The sequence below is a fragment of the Agrilus planipennis genome, unplaced genomic scaffold (assembly GCF_000699045.2).
Source record: "Agrilus planipennis isolate EAB-ADULT unplaced genomic scaffold, Apla_2.0 scaffold46, whole genome shotgun sequence".
Taxonomy (NCBI): Eukaryota; Metazoa; Arthropoda; class Insecta; order Coleoptera; family Buprestidae; genus Agrilus; species Agrilus planipennis.
The window spans coordinates 1,273,075-1,293,090 of record NW_020438933.1 but is presented as its reverse complement, the minus strand read 5'-3'; the positions used below and the strand labels follow the sequence as shown (position 1 = coordinate 1,293,090).

General features: G+C 35.4%; 1 protein-coding gene across 4 annotated transcripts in view; it reads right to left on the bottom strand.

The window, feature by feature from the left end:
• LOC108744752 (adenylate kinase isoenzyme 5) overlaps positions 1 to 20,016 on the bottom strand; it is a 63,343-nt gene that overhangs the window by 9,643 nt on the left and 33,684 nt on the right. For 3 of the 4 annotated variants that reach the window (XM_018480659.1, XM_018480662.1, XM_018480660.1), the window contains exons 4-9: positions 19,072 to 19,214; positions 15,093 to 15,275; positions 6,804 to 6,926; positions 6,551 to 6,744; positions 6,273 to 6,492; positions 6,044 to 6,208 (exon numbers count right to left, since the gene is read on the bottom strand). In XM_018480659.1, the coding sequence (XP_018336161.1) occupies positions 6,044 to 6,208; positions 6,273 to 6,492; positions 6,551 to 6,744; positions 6,804 to 6,926; positions 15,093 to 15,275; positions 19,072 to 19,214 (1,028 nt within the window). Of the gene's footprint in view, positions 1 to 2,376; positions 4,168 to 6,043; positions 6,209 to 6,272; positions 6,493 to 6,550; positions 6,745 to 6,803; positions 6,927 to 15,092; positions 15,276 to 19,071; positions 19,215 to 20,016 lie in introns of those variants that run through there. The other variant, XM_018480661.1, reaches the window with a different exon arrangement.

Below are 20,016 nucleotides of genomic sequence, written 5' to 3'. Positions count from 1 at the left end.
TACGAGGAAAAAGATAGCGAAGGGATTATCCACCAACGGAAATGCCCATAAAACTCTTGCAACTTAACAATAATCGTAGCTGGGAAGCAATGGAGCTATTGCAACAGCTTGCGACCAAAAAGTGGGGTGCAACGTTCTGCTCGTATCTGAGCCTAACCTACGATACCTGCCCAAGAGCAAATGGGTGTCTGATTCCTCTAAGAATATAGCCATCTTACTACTCACAGAATCGTCAGTTCACGACTGCTACGGCGCACACGATGGTGTAACCTGGTGCGATATGATAGGATGGGGCATCAGGTTAGTATTAGTTTACTTCTCGCTGAATAGAAACCATATCTGGTTCGAGACGTTCCTGAGTAGCTTGGAGCAGGTGATTAGATCCACGAACCTGCCAGAGGTAGTAAGGGTGAGAAACCGGCACTCCACTCTTTGGGGTTCCCTGTTACCGATGCACGAGGCAGCCTGGAGGAACTCATCGAAGCGTTAGGGGACAATATGCTAAACCAGGCAAGTACCCCTACCTTCATTGCTGGAAGACGATCCTCTATCGTGGATGTGAAGTGGACAGTTGGATACCCTACCACGAGGTGGGTAACAAAGTGGAAGGTATTAGACACTGAATTACTTAGTGATCACCGAATAGTCAGAATAGTCATACGTTCGTTCGGTCAAAGCACTCCTATACCGTAGCGTGCTCACGGGCGGTTGGAGACGAGGCGTCCAACACCGGAGGTCGGATCGAGATACACGATTACACCTGGAAGAATAGAGACCTTTAAACTAGCCTTGCACTAATGCTGCTGCCGTAGACAGTGTTTGTGCTCCGGACGAGGTGTCCACGAACATCGCATACTCGGCCCTTCCCCGTGGATCGTCATGTACGACGACATACTGCGTGTGAAGATCCCGGATTGTAGTCTCATGGTGTACGCAGACGATGTTGTGGCAGTCGTGACCAGGAAAAACCCAATAGGGCTAAGAAAAAACAAAAAGCACACCATATAGAATGCCGAGGAATAGATGGAAGACCACTACCTACAGCTGGCAGTGGATAAGTGCAGGCGTTTCGAAGATTAATTCCCAAGGAAAGGGGAGCGAGCGTCAAAAAAGGCGGATTTTGCCTGAAGTGATTCTCTCGACCATGTTATACGGTGCCTCAATGTTGCAGCCGCTTCTTACTAATAAGAAGCATATCTACATGCTGTTTAGGTGTCAACGTAAGATGGCACTACATATGTGTGGAGCATATAGAACGGTCTCAACAGAGGCGGTCAGAACCGAAAACTACAACGATGGAAATACACATGCCATGAAGAGGATGTGGAGAAAGTGGCGTAAGTGGTGGCATAGATTGGCAAAGGGCGCGTAAATTAAGAGATTAATAAAATCTCTACGCAAGTCGAATAAGTTGGTTAGGTTTCTGACGGACCATGACTGCTTTGCAGAATATTTGCAAAGATTTGCGTATACTGTTTCGGTGCCTCGGACACGTCGGAGCATTTTCTAACCTGGCCTAGATACAGAGAGCAGATTCGGTCCCTAGAAAGGAAAGTGGGAGAAGAATTAACACTTTTGTGTACTCGTTAAAAAAGGGCTGTGAGATAGGATGGCAGGACATTTTAATGGAAATTATGAAGATCAAAATTATTGAGGACAGGGCGATCCAGTCGGTGGCAAACGAAGAGTCAACATCTGCCTACAAATTTATTTATCTTATTTATTTATTCTCGTTGTGTTAGTGAGTTTATGTTTTTGTGATTAACGTGGTATACAAATGTTAGATCTTAGTTTTTAGTGCTGACAACTTAGTGATCTAAGATGTTGTGTTTAGATTACTATTAGTGACCTCTTAGGTGCGAGTACTGTGACTCGTGACCCTCTTGTTATATTTTTTTTAGTTTACAAATTGGTACTGCAGTGTGTGAAGGTTGTTTACTTACATTGTGTTTGATGTTAGTGCGTTCTGACAAGTTGGAAATGTTTTACAGTTGTTACGTTTTAATAGTTTATAGTTTGTAGTGTACAAAGTGTTTTATCTAACTATTTTAGTTAAATCTTTAAATTGCTAGTAATGTTAAAAGTTTTATAGAGTATATTAGGCCGTTAAGTTTTAAATTGTTTATATCTGTTATTGTTTTTATTATATACTAGCTGTCCCGGCAGACTTCGTACTGCCTCAATCGATAAATAAAAGAAAATAATCTGAAAGATAGTTAACAACTTTCATATTTATTGACATTTTAAACTTTCTCTGGACTTCCACAAATAAGTCAAAACCAAAATTAGCCAAATTGGTCCATCCGTTCTCGAGTTTTAGCGAGACTAACGAACAGCAATTCATTTATATATATATAGATTACTTGAGTGGTGATATTTTGTTACGTTTACATAGTTTAAGTTTGCTGCTAGCTTCGGTTCCAATCATTATTGATTTTTACTCCATTTTGTATCCCTTGTAGGTACCACCATGTTAATGTATTTATTTCAAGGTTTTCCTTCGATAGTGTATTACCCTCCGAAAGGAAGATAGCCCTCGCCTGGGCTCGAAATTTCAAAATTTGTTGTCTATCTGGGATCAAATTCCTTTTTACAAAGTTGCTGTCTTGTTTTGTCCCTGCCCCCTGTTCTGAGGGGTTACTTTTTTGGAAGTTAATAAAGTTTTGTTTCTTAGTCAAAATTACAGAATGTCCCGAAAGGGCGATGCTGCAGTGGAAGCGTCAGCCGAGCCAAGGCAGGGGGTTTTTTAGTGGGTATACCGATTACGGGAGTCCCACACTATCGGTCATCTCAATGCAGCATAAAGCATTTTCCACTCTCAGTCGTTTAAAGGAAAAAGGAAAAAGCAAATCGATGACCAAAGCATCTTGATATTCTGATAGTAACAACTCTATATTGCACGAAGGGAAATAAAATTTTGCATTTGATGAACTGATAAAAATATGATATTCCTTCTAAAATAAATAGTTATTCCAGTTCGAAGCTATTTACAGTGAAAGTGGTAAATTTCAGTGAATTTAAAAACAATATGCTTGCGTTAATAGGGGAAACAATAGGCTATTTCTTCCACAAGCTATCTGTGAAGATAGCACATCTCTATATTATTTCGTTTCGGATGGCCCAGAATACTACAACATCTTATTTATTGATTTAGTGCGGATTTTATGGAAATTTTAGACATAACATATGGTTAACAAAATGATATTTAAATTTAACGAGGAATCCGAAAATACAATAATGAATCGGGCATTCCGTTTGAAAAAAAAGTTAGGTTGCTGGGGATATAAAACCGAAAATAGATTTAGAATATGGAGATTTGGTGCTACTCTTATCGGAAACTTTGTTTGATAAAAAATTATTTTTTTTAACATTTATTGGTCCTGGGTAGCACCGTTCTGGAGTTATCTCACGTTTATTGGAAAATTTGACGTTTGCAGTGTTTGGCATCATTTTAAATATCTCATAAACAAAAGGTTCCAGTTTTTGAAATATAGGGTGTTAGTGTCTGTGATAAGTAATTTTTGCGAAATCTATACTTTTTTTGAAATTTTCGATAATATCGCGATATCACGTTAGACGTTTTAAAAAGTTTGGCGAGTTTGTTTTGTTTTTGATTTTCAGTTTAATTGCTAATTGTTGAGTAAGGGTATACGAGTAGATGCAAAAGATTTAATGCCAATTTGCCAAATTAACTGTGAAAGTAGTAATAATAAAATTAGATTAAATGTTCGACATAACCACCACTGTTTGTCTGAAAATTGTGTATCGAAATATTCCCTTACATTCCTCTCATAATGCGAGGGTGCTTCATCATAGTTGTACCACATCTGTTGTCTTAGAGTTAGTGGAGGATTTCCGGATCATTTTGAAGAAAATGCATTTATGTAGTTCTGTCCAAAGACTTGTTAAAAAATATAGTACAATTATATGTCGTCCAATGATGTCATCCCATACGTTCAAAGATGATTATCCACGGGTCTTAACCAATGGGGATTCTCGGTGCTATAATAATAGCAATTGTGTCTTGAAATAGACCGTTCTTGTGAAAAGAGCATTCGTCCGTAAATAGTATATTGCCAAAATGTAATTTCATTGTTGAGGTTTATGCAACGCCCATTCAAAAAACTCCAAACGATTGTTAAAGTGGTGGTCTGGCTCCTAAACGTGCTACGGGTGAAATTTATTTTTCGTTAATATCTTAAACATTTTTCTTAGAGATCGTATGTTTAAGCAAGTTAGTCACATTTACGGGACGAAAAGTCCCGGAGTATTATACACGGAACGTGGTAGTAATCATACCGAAAAAGAGGCGCGGATAGGTGCGAGACATTCAGAACAATTAATTTAACTTCCCATGCGCCAAAAATCTTAACTAGAATTGTACAGAGAAGGAAAGAAAAAGGGCGGAAAAACTTTTAGGAGAAGACCAATTTGAGTTAAGAAGAAATAGAGGAACGGCGAGGGTTTACGGTCAATAAAAAAAACCATAGTAAAACAAAAGATGGCGCATATAGGACTCTTACATTTAGAAAAAGCTTTATTAATGTTAGATGGGACACGATGTTAAAATTACTTAAAAATGTATGAATGAGATACAAAATTAGAAGAATGATATACAGTTTCTATAAAGGGAAACGAGAAGCTACAGAACTTGAGCAGTAAGGTAGAGAACGAATAAACATTAGGAAGGGAGGTAGTCAGTCAAGGCCACACATTGTCACTGCTACTGTTTAATTTATGCGTACATCGAAGAGGCGACCAACACCATTAAAGACAGTACAACTGTAGGGATAGATATACAATAGGTTGGAGTGAAAATTTTGTGTTGGAAATTTTAGGATTCCTGTATTATCAATCGATGATATTTATTATTAGAAGTGTTCATGCAAATTTTTTTCTATTTAAGTCAGTATATTAAGGTGGCACATTAGGTTTGAATTTTAGAAAAAAAAAAACAATAAATAAATACAAAAAATATCCTTTTTTTAAGGAACAGCCTGTATATTTTCAGCTATTTGGAATTCCCTCTTTTCTCTGATTTAAAAAATGTATAAAGATAAGGTAATAATGGAGGAAACCATAAAAAATAAAGTAGATGTTGAATTAAAACATGACTTTTTCATGATATGGAAGTAGAAGGCATTGCAATTGAAAAAACATTTAAACGAAATTCCAGCTAAAATTATTCAAGCTTGAGTATTTTATGACTTTGATTGTGATTGACGGGGATTTGCAATATTTTGCACTTTTCTGTTACACCCTGTGTAATACACATTTGTAAAACAATAGAAATTTCTTCTGGAAACGCTTTTAAAAATTCTTTTGTGCAACAATCTTTTTTTATTAAATATCAATTTTCTACTGTAATACATTAATCTTTTTTTTCTTCCAAAGAATATCTAATAAAAATTATTTTAGCTGTCAAACAAATTCGTTCAAATATCCATCCAATTGCAATGCCACAAAATAGTCATGTTATACTTTAACTAGTATTTCATTTTTTATAATTTTCTTCATTATCATTTATCTGAACATACAATTGTAGATTTTCCAACTCAAAAAAAAGAGAGAACTATAAATATCTGAAAATATAGTGTGTCCCATTTAAAAGATATATTAGCAAGTTTAGTTAAATTTTAGTAGCAAATTTCAAATCACTTCTAAGGAAGTTACACAAACCATTATTTTAAATTTTTAAAATATTCACACATGGAAATAAATGGAGGTATCAAATTAGAAAATTAACCCTCTACCTATAAATGAAAAAAGACAATTGAGATAAAATCTAAAGTTTTCAGCGAGCAGGGAAGTTTTTTTTGTGTAAGTTAAATATTAAGTGACACATTTGAAGCCTCCTATAAAATCCGGATGTTACACAGATTTTTAGTTTCGGCGTACCAATAATTGTGTTTTCACCAATTCTTTGAAAGTGAGGGATCAAAAATTTGAAAAGTAAGTATGTAAGTTATCTTTTTTAACGAGCTATTTGTTTTACTGCTCCTAGTAAAAAAAATACAGAACAACAGGACTGCTTATTACTTACAATAGTTAATCTTCCAACGCTATCTAAAGACCTCAGCATGGGTAAGGAAAACTGCCGAAAGATTTCTAGCCTTCTTCGAAAAGCGGTTACACTATCATCAAGTCGTCCTCTTCCTAATTGAAGCTTCGAACAGTCCAAGAGTATGAGAGTAGGTTTTTGCCCGAACTAGGTTAAGAATAAATATTAATAAACCTCTTTAATAATAGTCACTCACTGATAATAAACATACCTTTTCTTCAAATTCAATTGCTTGTTGCATGTTTCTTGGATAGCCATCCAACAATATTCCAAGTGCATTTGCGTTTGCAGCAATGTAAGACTCTACAATTTTAAGAATAATTTCTAGTGGAACTAGTTCGCCTGCAACGATGCACTCTTTAATTTTCTTAACATCTTGCGAATGTTTAGTGCTGGGGACATCCGCTGTGGATCTTAATAATCTGCCAAGGCTAGAAGTTTAAACTACTTATAAAATATGATTTAAAAGGAAACATTTAATCATTTTACCTTATATGCACCCACCCGGTGACTGATGCAGCTTGGTCACAAAGAATTGCTTTATTACTTCCAGGTCCACCAATTATCCAAATAATTTTAGGCCAATTTTGTAATGGAGAAGTTAGCGAATTGTGACTAGGAGAAGCAACTCGAACTACGTGTGTCTTAGGTCGTTGAAGGTTAGCGCTGTCTGTGACTACAGCCTGATTAATAAAAGGTATACTTTAGAAGCCTGTTTTGGTGTACAGTTTAATAATCTTACCGTAGGCATTTCAGTTGATGTATAAGAAGAGCGAACCGGCTGGCATTCTTCTTTATGGAACATTTTTAAGATGACAGTTTTAAACTCTTCATATACTTCATCTGGTTGCCTTTCGCCATTTATCTGCAAAGGAAATTTTTAACATTTATATTACTTTCAAGTACTATTCTGTCTTTTATAAATCTGTTCCATTCTTAAAAACTTTCATCCTCAATAAAGGACTTATTTAAGATAAAACACCTTGTATTTTTTTATATCATTAAATTCAACGTTAAATTCTGCGTCAATCTTATATAGCACTTCTTTATATCAAAACTTTGGAGGTTCCGAGTTATACATCATTTTTTTAAAATCGACAAGGTATTTGTTAAAAATATTAGGAGACTGTCGTGAAATGGTCAACAATTACTACATTTGTGACAATTTTTAATTTTTTTTTATACTTCAATAGGTAAAAGTGGTGAATTGCTGCCATTGTGCTTAATCAAGAGGAATTAATTGATTTGATTTATTTTTTTGAGAAAAGTGAAAGAAACATTCTCCTTATATATTTCTTGTAATAGGATTGGGTTTTACTTTATTTAATTAGAATAATATTTCACAAGTCAAGGCTTTAACAATCTAAAGCTAGTAATGGTGATTTAGCCAAATTTTAAACTTCGCTACTCGCGCGGGGTATTTGAATAGGTATCCCAATATAGTGTAATTGTATCGTATGTTTTTAGTCGAACTATTCTTTGAGCTGGCACAGCTTGTATACCTCTTCTATAGTTTTCTTGTCACATTGCCACTGTTACGGCGTCAGAGCAGACAAGAATTTGCGTATTCCAAGTAACGACAGTTGTAACTGCACTCTTTGGAGTACTGCAGTACCCCATGTGACTACTCGTTTTACAACCTTTTGAATTTTCTGAAGTTAGAATTGTATAAGTAAATGTAACTGATGCTGCTTTTTTGTTTGTATTATCTAAAAGAAAGAAACGCAAAGCTTACAGACACTTGCAAAATTAACGTATTTTTTGGAATACTCTATCTAGCAGGCGTCATGAAACACTGGCGGCTTAACTTTTCAAATCTATGAAGTTCAGATGGCACAGGAAGAGCACTTGTACGCTTGACAATCAGTTATAATAGATTTAGATTCCTTCGTGTTCTACGTGAAAGGTAAAAAATAGACAAATAGGCTGCAATAAGAGTATATCTTTAAAATTTTGTACATAACTATCAAGAGTCGTTTGTTCCGACCGCCTATCTAGCAATTAACGAACTGTTGGTGGTATTTAGGTGTAACTGTTCATTTTGACAACACTTACCATCAAAACTGGAAACACTCTAATATGGAATTAAAATATTTCTTTTAGTGGATCCTAAATCAATGAGCACGTTAATCTTAAAATGCACTGTGGAAAGCAACCTGATGGTCCTTATCAGGTTTCAAACTCACCTTCAGATGTAGTAATAGTTTTAACAGTCAAATATACCAACAGAAATATTACCACAGCCGGATGGTTCACGATAAAGTGAAACTCACTATGATAGGAGCAATAAAAGCACATCATTATCATCATAAGGTCGTCAATTCTAATACTGATTGGACACGCACCTCCACTCTTTCATGTCTTGAAGTAACCGTCCATACCGTCGCTTTGTTTTGAATGACGTGACCGATCTATTCGCTATGATTGGTTCTAGATTTGAATTTGAACGAGTGGGAATCTAGTCGACTGGGATAGTATTTAAGTCGTGGTAACCCGGGATCGAGACGGTTCGTCGTCCATTTTATCACTGCTTTTTTTTACTACTGGTGGTAAACCAGATTATTTAATACGAATTCTGTTGGATGAAGAATTACTCCTACTGTATCGTTATCCCGGGTAAACTTAACTTTTTGGAACACAAAGTTAAAGTTATTGTATAGTTATAGTGGACGAACTTAAATACTACCATAACGTACCCAGCAAACTTTAATGTTCGGTGTACGACCTATCTTTCTAGGGGAGTTCGAACTATTGTGCCTTTATGCACTATTAACGTTTCGATATAACCAATTAAATACCTTTTAAAGGCTTTTCTTTCCGGGTGGACAGTTTATACTTTATATACTTTGTTCAATGTCGACACCAAGCGGCCATTAAATGCATTTGTATGTTTAAATTGACATTCTATTTTCTTGTTTAATAATTCGTACATTTAAGTTAATCATTTATATTTGTTAATTGTTGTATTTTGTTTTAATTCTTAATTTACATTTTATATTTAACTGTACTTTGTCGTATTCTTTTTATAAAGCTGGAAGTTGGAATATTTATGAAATCTGGATTACGGTAAGTAACAACAATTAACTCCTAATTACCTTAATGAAACAATTTAAGAGCTATTTTTGGCGATTTACTTATATTTTTCACTTGTCATATTATTAAAATGCATCTCCCAAAATTTTTCAGCGTCTGATAAAATTTTCTTTTTTGTTGAAATCTCTTCAATAAACCAAAAGTTATAAATTTGACCATTAATGGAATCGGCTTTTATAAAGAAATTTTTACCAGAACGCGAAGCTACCGTCAATGACAGTGACTCGACTTCAGCGGTACGCCTCGTTCCTATAGGGGTTTAATTACAAAATCGAATACAAAAAGGGAACCGACATCGCAAATGCAGACTGTCTTTCTAGAGCTCCTATCGAAACCTATACTTATAAGGTATAAAATACACAATAAATGCAATTTCAATCCCGGACTTTCACAAAAATTAGAGAAGAAAACGATCAAAAATCGACATTTTCTATACACGGGGACATCGTTTCCAGGGGTCTATGTGTCATCTCTCCAGCCGCTATAGTAACTGAGCTGCATCGAACGCACATTGGAACCATCAAGATAAAACTACTCGCCTTACGTTACGTGTATTGGACAAAGATACTGAGAGACTTGTACGATCTTGTCCCAATTGCGTCAGCGTGGCAAAGGATTCACATATATTACGCCGCAAAATTTCAAGAGCATTATTTCCTTATTGTGATGAATACCAAATCTAAGTGGATATAGACAGAAACGTGCAACCAAGTACCAACGCCTACATCCAGCATTGAACTGCTTCAAGAAATTATTTCTCGTCATGAATTTCTAAATGTTCTGGTCTCTGACAACCCCACAAATTCAGCAGCCAAGAATTTCAAAAGCTTTACATAACAGTACGAATTTTTCACAAATTCATTGCTCCACGCCATCCAGCAACCAACAAGTTGGCCGAGCGAAATATCGAAACTCTGAAAAACCGACTTTCAGCAATAAGGGATGAGCCCTTGAGGATACGGGAAAAGGTTCATGAAATTCTTTTCAATTATAGAGCAACACTGTTAGTATGCAGGAAATCTCTAGCTGAATTGAACCTACAAAGACGCATTCGAATCCAGCTCGACGCGCTTAAACCCACGAAATTGCAGAAATCAGTCGTACCCATTAAAATGGCTCCATAATTAAGTATGGGGGAACGCGTACAAGCAGGATACTACGCCAATAATAATAAGAAAATGGGCACCGTTACGAAAAAGTTCGAACTTCTTCATTATTTAATTAGATTCGATGACGGATATGAACTGAAACATCACATCGTCCAATTACGAAATTCGGATGTGAGACAGATAGCGGAAACGAGAACGCCGGAGAATTTAGCAGTAGATGATGTCGACGATACTGTCCCAAAGTTTAATATCGAAGACTTGGTAGAAATTCCAACATTTGATGAATCACGAATCAAATTCGATGAACTTGTAGACACTCACATGGCAAGCTCACAGCAACCAGAAAACTTCAAATTCCAGTACGATTTCGACATTATTACGTTTTATAAAAAAAAGGGTAAATATTCATTGAGAATTATTTCGCATAATATCAATTAATATTTCGATATTACATAGAGGTTGCTGACGTTATTATTATGTTACTATGTATAATTTAGACAATAAATAAAAACACAGAAGCATCGAAAAGACTTTCAATTTCACTGTTTTCATCGTTTAATGATCACACTCAACATTCAAGTTATACCAGTACCGTTAACTGTAACACCACTTACAACACAATAGGTAGTAGAAAAGTAAGTTCTATTGATGCTGATACTGGTAGTCCTATCATATTAGTATGATAAAAGAATCTGTACTGCATTTAGGATTTGTTACGATTCAAAAGGAAAACCAAAAGTTTTAAAAATGGCGCAAAATTAGAAATTTTGGGTATTTTAAATTATACTACAAAAATTTTAAGGAAAGCAGCTGGTGTTGCTTCATTTGTTATTCTGACAATACTATGAACTACTCAACTCTATTATGTAGAGATTTTGTTGAGTTCAAAAGTAGATACTCCTGAAATTAATATTGTCACATCTATATATGTAGGCAACCCAACATCCATATTGCCAAAGTAGACCAAGTTTCTAGGAGGCATATGCTGGAATATTCTAGAACGGCTAATCTCTGTAGATAGTTATCGCGGAATCGAGTGGTGTTAGTGCGAGTTAGAGAGTTTGAGGCGATAGAAAGTGAAAACGAGCGAGGAAGTGTTTATATAGTGGTAAAGTGTTAACTAATTAATAATAGAAGTGTTATTTAGACAGTAAATTGTTACATAAAAGTAATAGGAAGAGGAGGAGAATTTTAAAAAATTCCATCGAATATTCCAATTTTCTGCAAGTTTCCATCGGCTACGAGATACCCTAGCAAGTGATATATCGTTGGAATGTTCTCGAAAAGAGAAGAAAGAACTTGACGTCATTAAACAAATTCATCGAACTTTCTAGAAGTTTTCAGTAGCTACGAGAAATCCTAACAAGTAATGCATCGTTGGAAGCTCCCGAAGAGAAAAGAAAGAGTCAGTCATTAAAGAATTTCATTGAACCTTTGAAGGACTATCAAAAATTACACCTCCAACTTTTGATGGGAAGACCTCGTGGTGGTCTGTTTACTTGAAGCAGTTTGGGGCAGCAGCAGAGGCAAATTCCTGGAGTGATTCAGAGAAAGCAACAGCACTAATAATTTCTTTACAAGGGGAGGCGCTAGATATACTCCAAGGAATGCCCGAGTCCCAACAATATGACTTCCACCATCTTGTCAACCGCCTAGAAATGAGGAACGGTGCTAAACAACTACAGCAGGGACATCAGACGCAACTGAAATGCCGTAACCAAAGAAGTAATGAAACTCCATAACAAGTCCGATGTGGAGCGCCTCGTAAGATTAGCCTACCCCTCTGAGCAGCAACCATTTATCAGTACCAGTCAGTGACGCCAAACTACAGCAAGTCCTAAGATTAGACCTCCATAAGACTCCAAGTGAAGCATTTTCAGAAGCCCTGAAGTATGGCTATATAATCCATCAACGCGTGCAAAAGCGAAGATCATCCATCTTGACCGGCTTGCTCCCTACAGAAGCGATGTCACTGATCGGGACGATCAGTTTTAGGATGGGGGCAGTGTCACATGTATGTACTTAGGCAACCCAACATACATATTGCTAAAGGTCTGGTTTCTATAAGGCATATATGGACATACTGGAACGACTGATCTCTATAAATAGTTGTCGCGAGATCGAATGGAGTCGTCACTCGTCACTTCCTCCACTCTTTCCCAGGTTCACTCCAAACCGGGGCCACCGTCTGTTACTGCTGACGGTTTCACTGAAGCCGGGAAGCGTCGCAACAAATACCGGAGACGAACACCCTTCCTATCATTATCTTCGTCAACGTCCACTGAGACTGAGTAGGAAACGAAGCAACCGTGTCAGGGCTCTGAAGCTCCTTCACTCATTGTTATCTAACAAAAGTCCCTTTGGTCAAAAATCCGTAGACTCATAGACAGCCATGGTATTACCACTCGTAGGGCCATTAACACCCAAGACTCGATCAGAGTCTACCCCAACTCCGTAGACGATTTTCGTCGTCTATCGTCATACCTCGACGAATTCAAGGTTGAGTTCTCAACCAATCAACTTCAACAAGACAGAGACCTTTAAGTCGTCCTACGTGGAGTCTGCGAAGCTATTTTCACAGACGATATACAGTCTCTTCATCGAATATCAATAATCCGTCCGTCTCGACAAGTATTCCCCTAAGTCCAAGTCAATCTTCGAACTTGGCAAGCTCTGCGATTTTAACATCAAAGTCGCCGTTGTATGAAATTCTTTCATACGGCCAATTACTGCCATGCCTGTATCTGCTCCTTCTGCGGCCGCAACCATTTTTGCCTTTTGTTTAAAGGACAGTTCGAAGATGACAATGGTAGACTAGATTAGTAAATTATTAGAGTGATCCCGGATGGAACACATTACATACATGCGAACGGTCAGACCTTTTAGAGTAATGATAAGGTTTAATGTTATTGGACCATTTGAATGTTTCGGTTAGGATAATTTTAAATTCTATTGGCTAAGGGGTAGATGGGGGGATAGATTATGTAGGAATAACTTTGTTTCATTTAACCAGTCATCATGTTCCATTTTTCTGCGACACATCTTCTCTTTTTATACTTTTTTATATTTTAATTAAACTTAACGTAAACACCTTCAGTGTAAAAGCAAAATATCCAACTGGTTATGAGTCCTGGGTGTTTGTGTTTTGAGTTACTAAATTGATTAACACAATGATTGTACAAGACAGAATCTAGTGCTTGGTAAATTGCATAACTACTGGTCAAATCTGGAAGAAATTATTAGCTGTCCTTGAGCAGAAGCCCCCGAGTTATCGCGGGAAGACAGCATAATTCCCCGCATCTCGAAAATCGAATCGCTAATAAAACAATTAAGGAACATAAATGAAACAATGAGTGATAGTGCTATACTTCGAAAATTATAAACAGCCTGCCGGCAAAATATAATTCGTTCCGGACAGTATGGAACTCTGTTACTCAAAAAAGAAACACGATTGACTACCAGCGAAGGCGAAATATCACCCGTTGTGAATTTAAATGCAGTGCCGGCAAACTATCATGCGCAAGCGTACGTAAAAATATAACTTCTGGATAATGAAGTTTCGAGTGAAATTGACTCACAGTTGTTAAGAAGCGCAAAGTGAAACACTAAAACTATGGCACAGTCGATTGGGGTATAAAAATTTTGAAGTTAATAATGAAGCGAAGAAAGGAGACATTCTCGTGAACTAAAAGTTGTCGACCACGAAGAAACTTCTTCTGAAGCGTGTAGTTTGGGTAAACAAACTCAAATGTCGCATTCGATAATGGAAAACTGAGGTGGATTTCAACAAAAAGCACCCGTTGAATTATGATTCTATTTCATCCTGGAGAAGCTCAAGTTCAACTTGAAGCACAACTTTAACCAGAAACCAAGGAAGACGATAAAGTTGTACAAGACGAAGAAGAAGTAGAAGGTCACAACTTCCTGAAAATGTCCATCACCTTCGCGACAGACGTACAATATAACGTGCAGACTACTATGGAGCAGTGTTGTTACTGCGATTAAGTGCTAAGTTGCGAATAAGTGGAAAACCGCGATGACACAAGTGCTTAATGCATTAAATAGGAAAAAATATCCAAGGGGCCTACGTGTAAAGTGCGACTTGTGATGAGTAGGTACGTTTTTCTCGGAAAAGAATATGAGAAAAGATAATGACGAAGTTGTCTATTTGGCCTTATATGTAAATGACGGACTACTGGCATCACAGTTAGTGATAAATAATTTGCTCGGTAATTTAAAGAAACAGGTTAACATTTCAGTCGACAATGCAGAACAGTTTGACGGTTAATTATACGGTTTGTTGTTATTGGACCATTAGAATGTTTCAGTTAGGATAAGCTTAAATTTTATAGGCTAGGGGGTAGATCGGAGGAAAGTTTCTGTAGGCTTAACTTTGTTTCATTTAACTAGCCATCAAACTTTGCTTTGTCTGCGACACATCTTTTCTTTTTGTACTTTTATCTTTTATATTTTAATTAATCTTAACTTAAACAGTATCGCCTGTCTTCATTGTAGAAATAAAATATCCAACAAACTCTATTTCCTAACGGCAATCGCGATATGAAATACTAGTTACGTCAAATTAATTTGTGTGTAATAACAAAAATTGTACAATTTATTTGCAATGGAGCTTCACATCGCAGAAACATCTTCAGCTTGTTCCTCAGATGAAACAATATGTAAAGCTGTTTGTTATCAAATTAAATTGTAAACTTTTAAGTTTCTTCATTCTAAGCCGTTATAGGAATTTAAATCTAAAAGCATACAGCGCCTCACTTATTAAATTAAATGTTTATCGTCGAAATAAATTATTTAATACCAATTCTTACCGTTACCAAAAAGTCGCTATGGTCAAAATACTCAGCAACAGGGATTACGTTTTTGAAGAAGTTCTTTAATTCCATTCGAGCCAAGGACATTACTATTTGACCCAATTTAGCACCATAGTTAATTTGTCTTTCCAAAACCTTTTCTCTCCATGCTATCAAAACTACTCCTGTCAGCTTTTGAATCTGTATAGGAAGATTTAATTAATTATATTATTTGATGATAACTTGTATTAGAATAATAGTATAACTGAGTGATCGTGGAGTCATTATTTATTGGTTAATAAACCTCAATAACAATGTAGTGATGGGCATAACCGATTTTTTCAACAACTGGCTACTTTCAATTATTATTCAACAAATAACGACAAAAAATAATTAAAACATAGAGAGCAAAAGAAAAAGAAAAAGATCCAGAGGTGAATATTAAAATAAGGTACAAGAAGGATAATATAGGAGGGAAAATATGCATCTGGACGGAAGAGGAGGTTGGGTCATTTTATGGTAAGAAGAGCATGGCGGACGGATATCTACGCATATGGCAAAAATAAGGAGATGAAAGCGATTGACTGGAATGTGGCTGGGATTAAAAACAAGGAAAAGGGTTTTGAGACGGATGAAAGGGGTAAGATATAATCATAATCAGTGAAGCATGAGAAGAAAATGAGGACATTAATAAATATGAAAAAATGTTTAACTGTAAGTATAAATGGAGCAATTATAGTGCGGAGAGAGTAGGAAAGAGGGGAAGGGCAAATGGGGAATGTTGATAGGGATAGAAAAAGGAATAAGAGAAAAGGTGAAGGAAATTGATAAATAAATAGTAAGAATAGAATAATAATAGGAAAAACGGAAAATGGCTAATAACATATATAATATATTTGAATGAAAAGGAAAACAATAAACTTGAAAAAATAAAGGAGCTAATTGAATTATATAAAGATTAAAGTATATTAGTAATAGGTGACTTCAACATTAGAATGGGTAGAGAGGAGGGAATAACAGTATTTGACAAAAATGAAAAAAGGAATTCAAGAGATGTATTCATAAGTAGGGAGGGAAGAAATTTTGAGTATTAGTGTGTAAGAAATGGGATGTGCATATTATGCTTTAATAAATGGGAGAGCCAGAAGAGAAATTGATAGCTTCCAAATAAAAGAAATGACAGGGTCAGACATGGTACAAGCATTTTAAAAATGTGTTTGGAGGAAGTAAAGAAAGACTAGAGGTGCAATTCGAGGTAGAGGAAGATAATGAGATTGAAAAAGAAGAGGCGATACAGATGGAGGAACTTACAGTGGGAATACAAGCATTAGCCAAAAAATGCAGCAGGACAGGATGGAATCCCGGGGTAAGCTTGGATATACACAGCAAATATAATAGGAAAAAATGTTTGAAATAAGTAAAATTTGGAAAGAAAATGAACTACAGAGGAAAATAAAGTACTAAACGAAACGTAGTGTGGATTTACAGAGAGAAGGTAAACAATAGATGCTATTTATATATTAAGAACGCAATACAATCATATTTAGATAGAAAGAAGAATGTCTATGCAATGTTCGTAGATTTGAAAACAGCGTTTGACTCAGTTGATGGAATGGAAATAATAAGGATGTTTAAAACAGATAGAGAAAGAGATAACAGAGAAAATTATGGAACTAAAGGTAAGCAATAAAGAGACTAGATAATTCTTGATGGGAAGAGGAGTCAGACAAGGATGTAAATTAAGTGCAACAGTTTTCAATTTATATAGTGATTTAGAAGAAACAATGAAAAAGGTAAGTGAAGGAGGATTAGTCGTAGGAAGAAGAAAGATGGACGCTATCATATGCAGATGATATAGTATTATTAGCAACGAGTATGGAGGCCTTAAAGGAGATGGTAAGAGTGCTAGAAAAATACCTGAAGAAAAAAGTTTAGAGATTAGTATTGAAAAAACAAAAATAATGGAATTTGGAGAAGTAAGAGGAAGAAGTAGGAAAGACAAAAAGGAGATAAGATAGAAAGGAAAAATAATCGAGCGAATTAAAAAATTTTACTATCTTGGGTAACGAAAAGTGTACTATTGTATGGGGTAGAAATATGTGGATGGGAAGTTTTAGAAAGTAATGGAAATAAATAAATATACATAAAATGCATTTTAAACATAGAATCAAAAAGGTGGTAGAAGAAACAAGAAGAGTAGTAAGATACAAAAAAAAATGAGAGGACTGCAGGAAGAAGATATAAGAGAAAAAAAAGTATTGAGAATTCCTTTGGAAAACAAAAATGATAAGGAGAGAGAGAAAACCATAAGAGAGATAATGATAAGTCAGGAGCAACTAAATGAGTCGAGAAGAGAAAGAATGGATATAGGAAACATGGTAAATAAAAGGAGTTACAAAATAACAAGAGGGGAAATCTTAGGGAGTATACAGAAGTCGAAATATGCGAGAGTTGAAAAAATTTCTGTGGGATGAGTGACAAGTGGACTTATTACCGGAATATTTGAGAGACGGAAAGGATATACCGGTAATTGCGAGATTTAAAATGGGAAATGAATGTAATGAAAGTAAGTACTGGATGAAAGAACAGAAAAGAAAATGCAGAATATGTAGAAAAGAGAGCGAGATGTTAAGACATGTGTTAGAAGAAGGTGTAAAAGACAATGTAAGGGAAGAATGCAGCGAATTGATCAATGAAAATTGTAGAGTGCTGAAAATATTAAAAACAAATTTAAAGGAAAGAAAAAGGGTAAGGGATGGTAGTTAATAAGGGGGATTTGAAAAAAAAGTTAATTTATTTTTTTCTTTAGATGATGAAAGTATGATTTGCATTTTTGTTTTTGTTATTAGTGTAACTTTTAGAAATATGGGATTTTTTTTAATTTTTTTGTTATTTTTTGTAGTGAGAGGTAATAGATAGTCTTACATAATCAACGACGGAAGGTTAGTTTTTCTTGTTTAAATATTTATATATATGATTTAAGGTTTTAATAAAGCATTATATAACTTTCACAGCAATGGTCCAGAATCAGTACCAATTGTAATCGAGCGTTCCCGAGACGGGAGCTGCTAGAGTAATTCATAATAACTTACGAATTACGGGTATGATTGATGGTTTCATATACATACTTATCAAGTTTTTTCACTTGAACTTGAACGCAATCATCATGTGATGCAGGTTATTTCAAAATCCGACTAACCAGTTGTTCACTCGCATTCGCCCATCATTATATACAGTACTACACTCCACAAAATATATATATTTTAACGAAAGGATGTATGTATTGATCATGGTTTTATCATTAATGGCGAATTTAGCTAAATTTTTATGCAAATATAGAACAGAATGCAACTGTTGCATATTACCTTTATTTATGCATGCACAGTAATTGGTTCATTGTAACCTTGACAATGAGGAATGTCAATATCAAGAATAATAGGCAGAATTTTGACAATAGGTGTTTAGTACTAGTAAATCAATATTGTTGCAATGAAAGGATACTATTTATTCCATGATAATTGCAGCAGATTTTACGTTTACCTATACCTATGTAAGTTTCATTGCAACTGGATATGACAATTGATTTTGTAGATAAGTATCCTTTACTAAAATTATTGTAAGTTTAGGTTTCCTTGGTTAGATAATTTTTATTCGAATAAACCACGTTCAATATTAAGTTATTAAAAGTCCTACTGATTCTTTATTTTTCGTCTTAATAATAAAGTATGATATTTAATACTTGCACAAACAATTACTATTTTATTGTCTAACTTATAATTGTTAAAATATAATATGTTCTGTGGATCTTAGTGACTTACAAATATCTATTAGATTTAATTTGTTTTATAGAGGTCTGAGACAGTCGTTTCAAGATAAACCATCTTGACAGTAAATGCGTTATGTGACGTCGAAGTACATAATAATTTTAAGACGCTATAATTTAAAATATGTTCTTTATAAGTTATTTTTGTTTTTCAATAATTTATGAATTTCTTACCTTATCGGAGTATTCAACAACATCTCTCATATTTCTTGGGTAACCAGATACTAAGTATCCTTTTGAGTTTGGAGCCATTTTCATCTCTAACATCAGTACCTCTGTGACAGTAATACTGGATAGTTGACAAAAGTCTTGCATATCTAAAAAATGTGAAGCTTTGATCCAATGTTTAATTTTGTAATAAATGAATTTAATTAAGAAAAAGCAGGTGTATGCGCAGACCTGCTATTTATTTATTTAATTAAACCAGTAATTACATATAATGTAGGTTAAAAATAAAGATATATGTTGTAACGTTTTCTTTTTATTTCTCTTTCTATCATCATTTCTATCGTTTTAAGGTTGGTTTTTTATATATTCGCTTGGTCTGATTTTCGCCTGCGTAATCACAAACATGAATCATGATGAGTCCACGCCGTTGGGAGCGTGATAATCGAACGTTCGAAAAGATTTTCTAGTTTCTATGCGGAAATTTTGCGGACTCTCCCTTTGATGGCCATAGAGGGCTTATATCCGTTAGCCGTGCCCTGAGACAACGCTCTATTGTAGGATTTTATTTTGATGAAAGAGTTTTTTGAGTTATTGTTACATCAGGTGCAATGTTTATTTGAACAACTGTTGCTCTTGGTGTTTAAAGAGTTTGAAAAGGTTTTACGTAGAAGGTGATTTTTAATCACTTTCTACCGAATTTTGAGGCCTGCTTAAGTCCGTTGTGCCTTTAGAAGATCCATAGCATCCATTTCCCGTTCCTTTGGTGCTCGAGAGCACACATGGAGGACTTCTCCTGCTTTTTTTACGATGACTTTACTTGGTCTGGACTAGCCTGACTGGTTTTCCGTTAAAATATTGAGAACTTGCACCCTTAATTGCAACCTCTGGTGCTGTTAGTGAAAGGCACGGTTGTCCTAGTGAGGAATTTTGGTTGTGGGATCCACCCCAGAT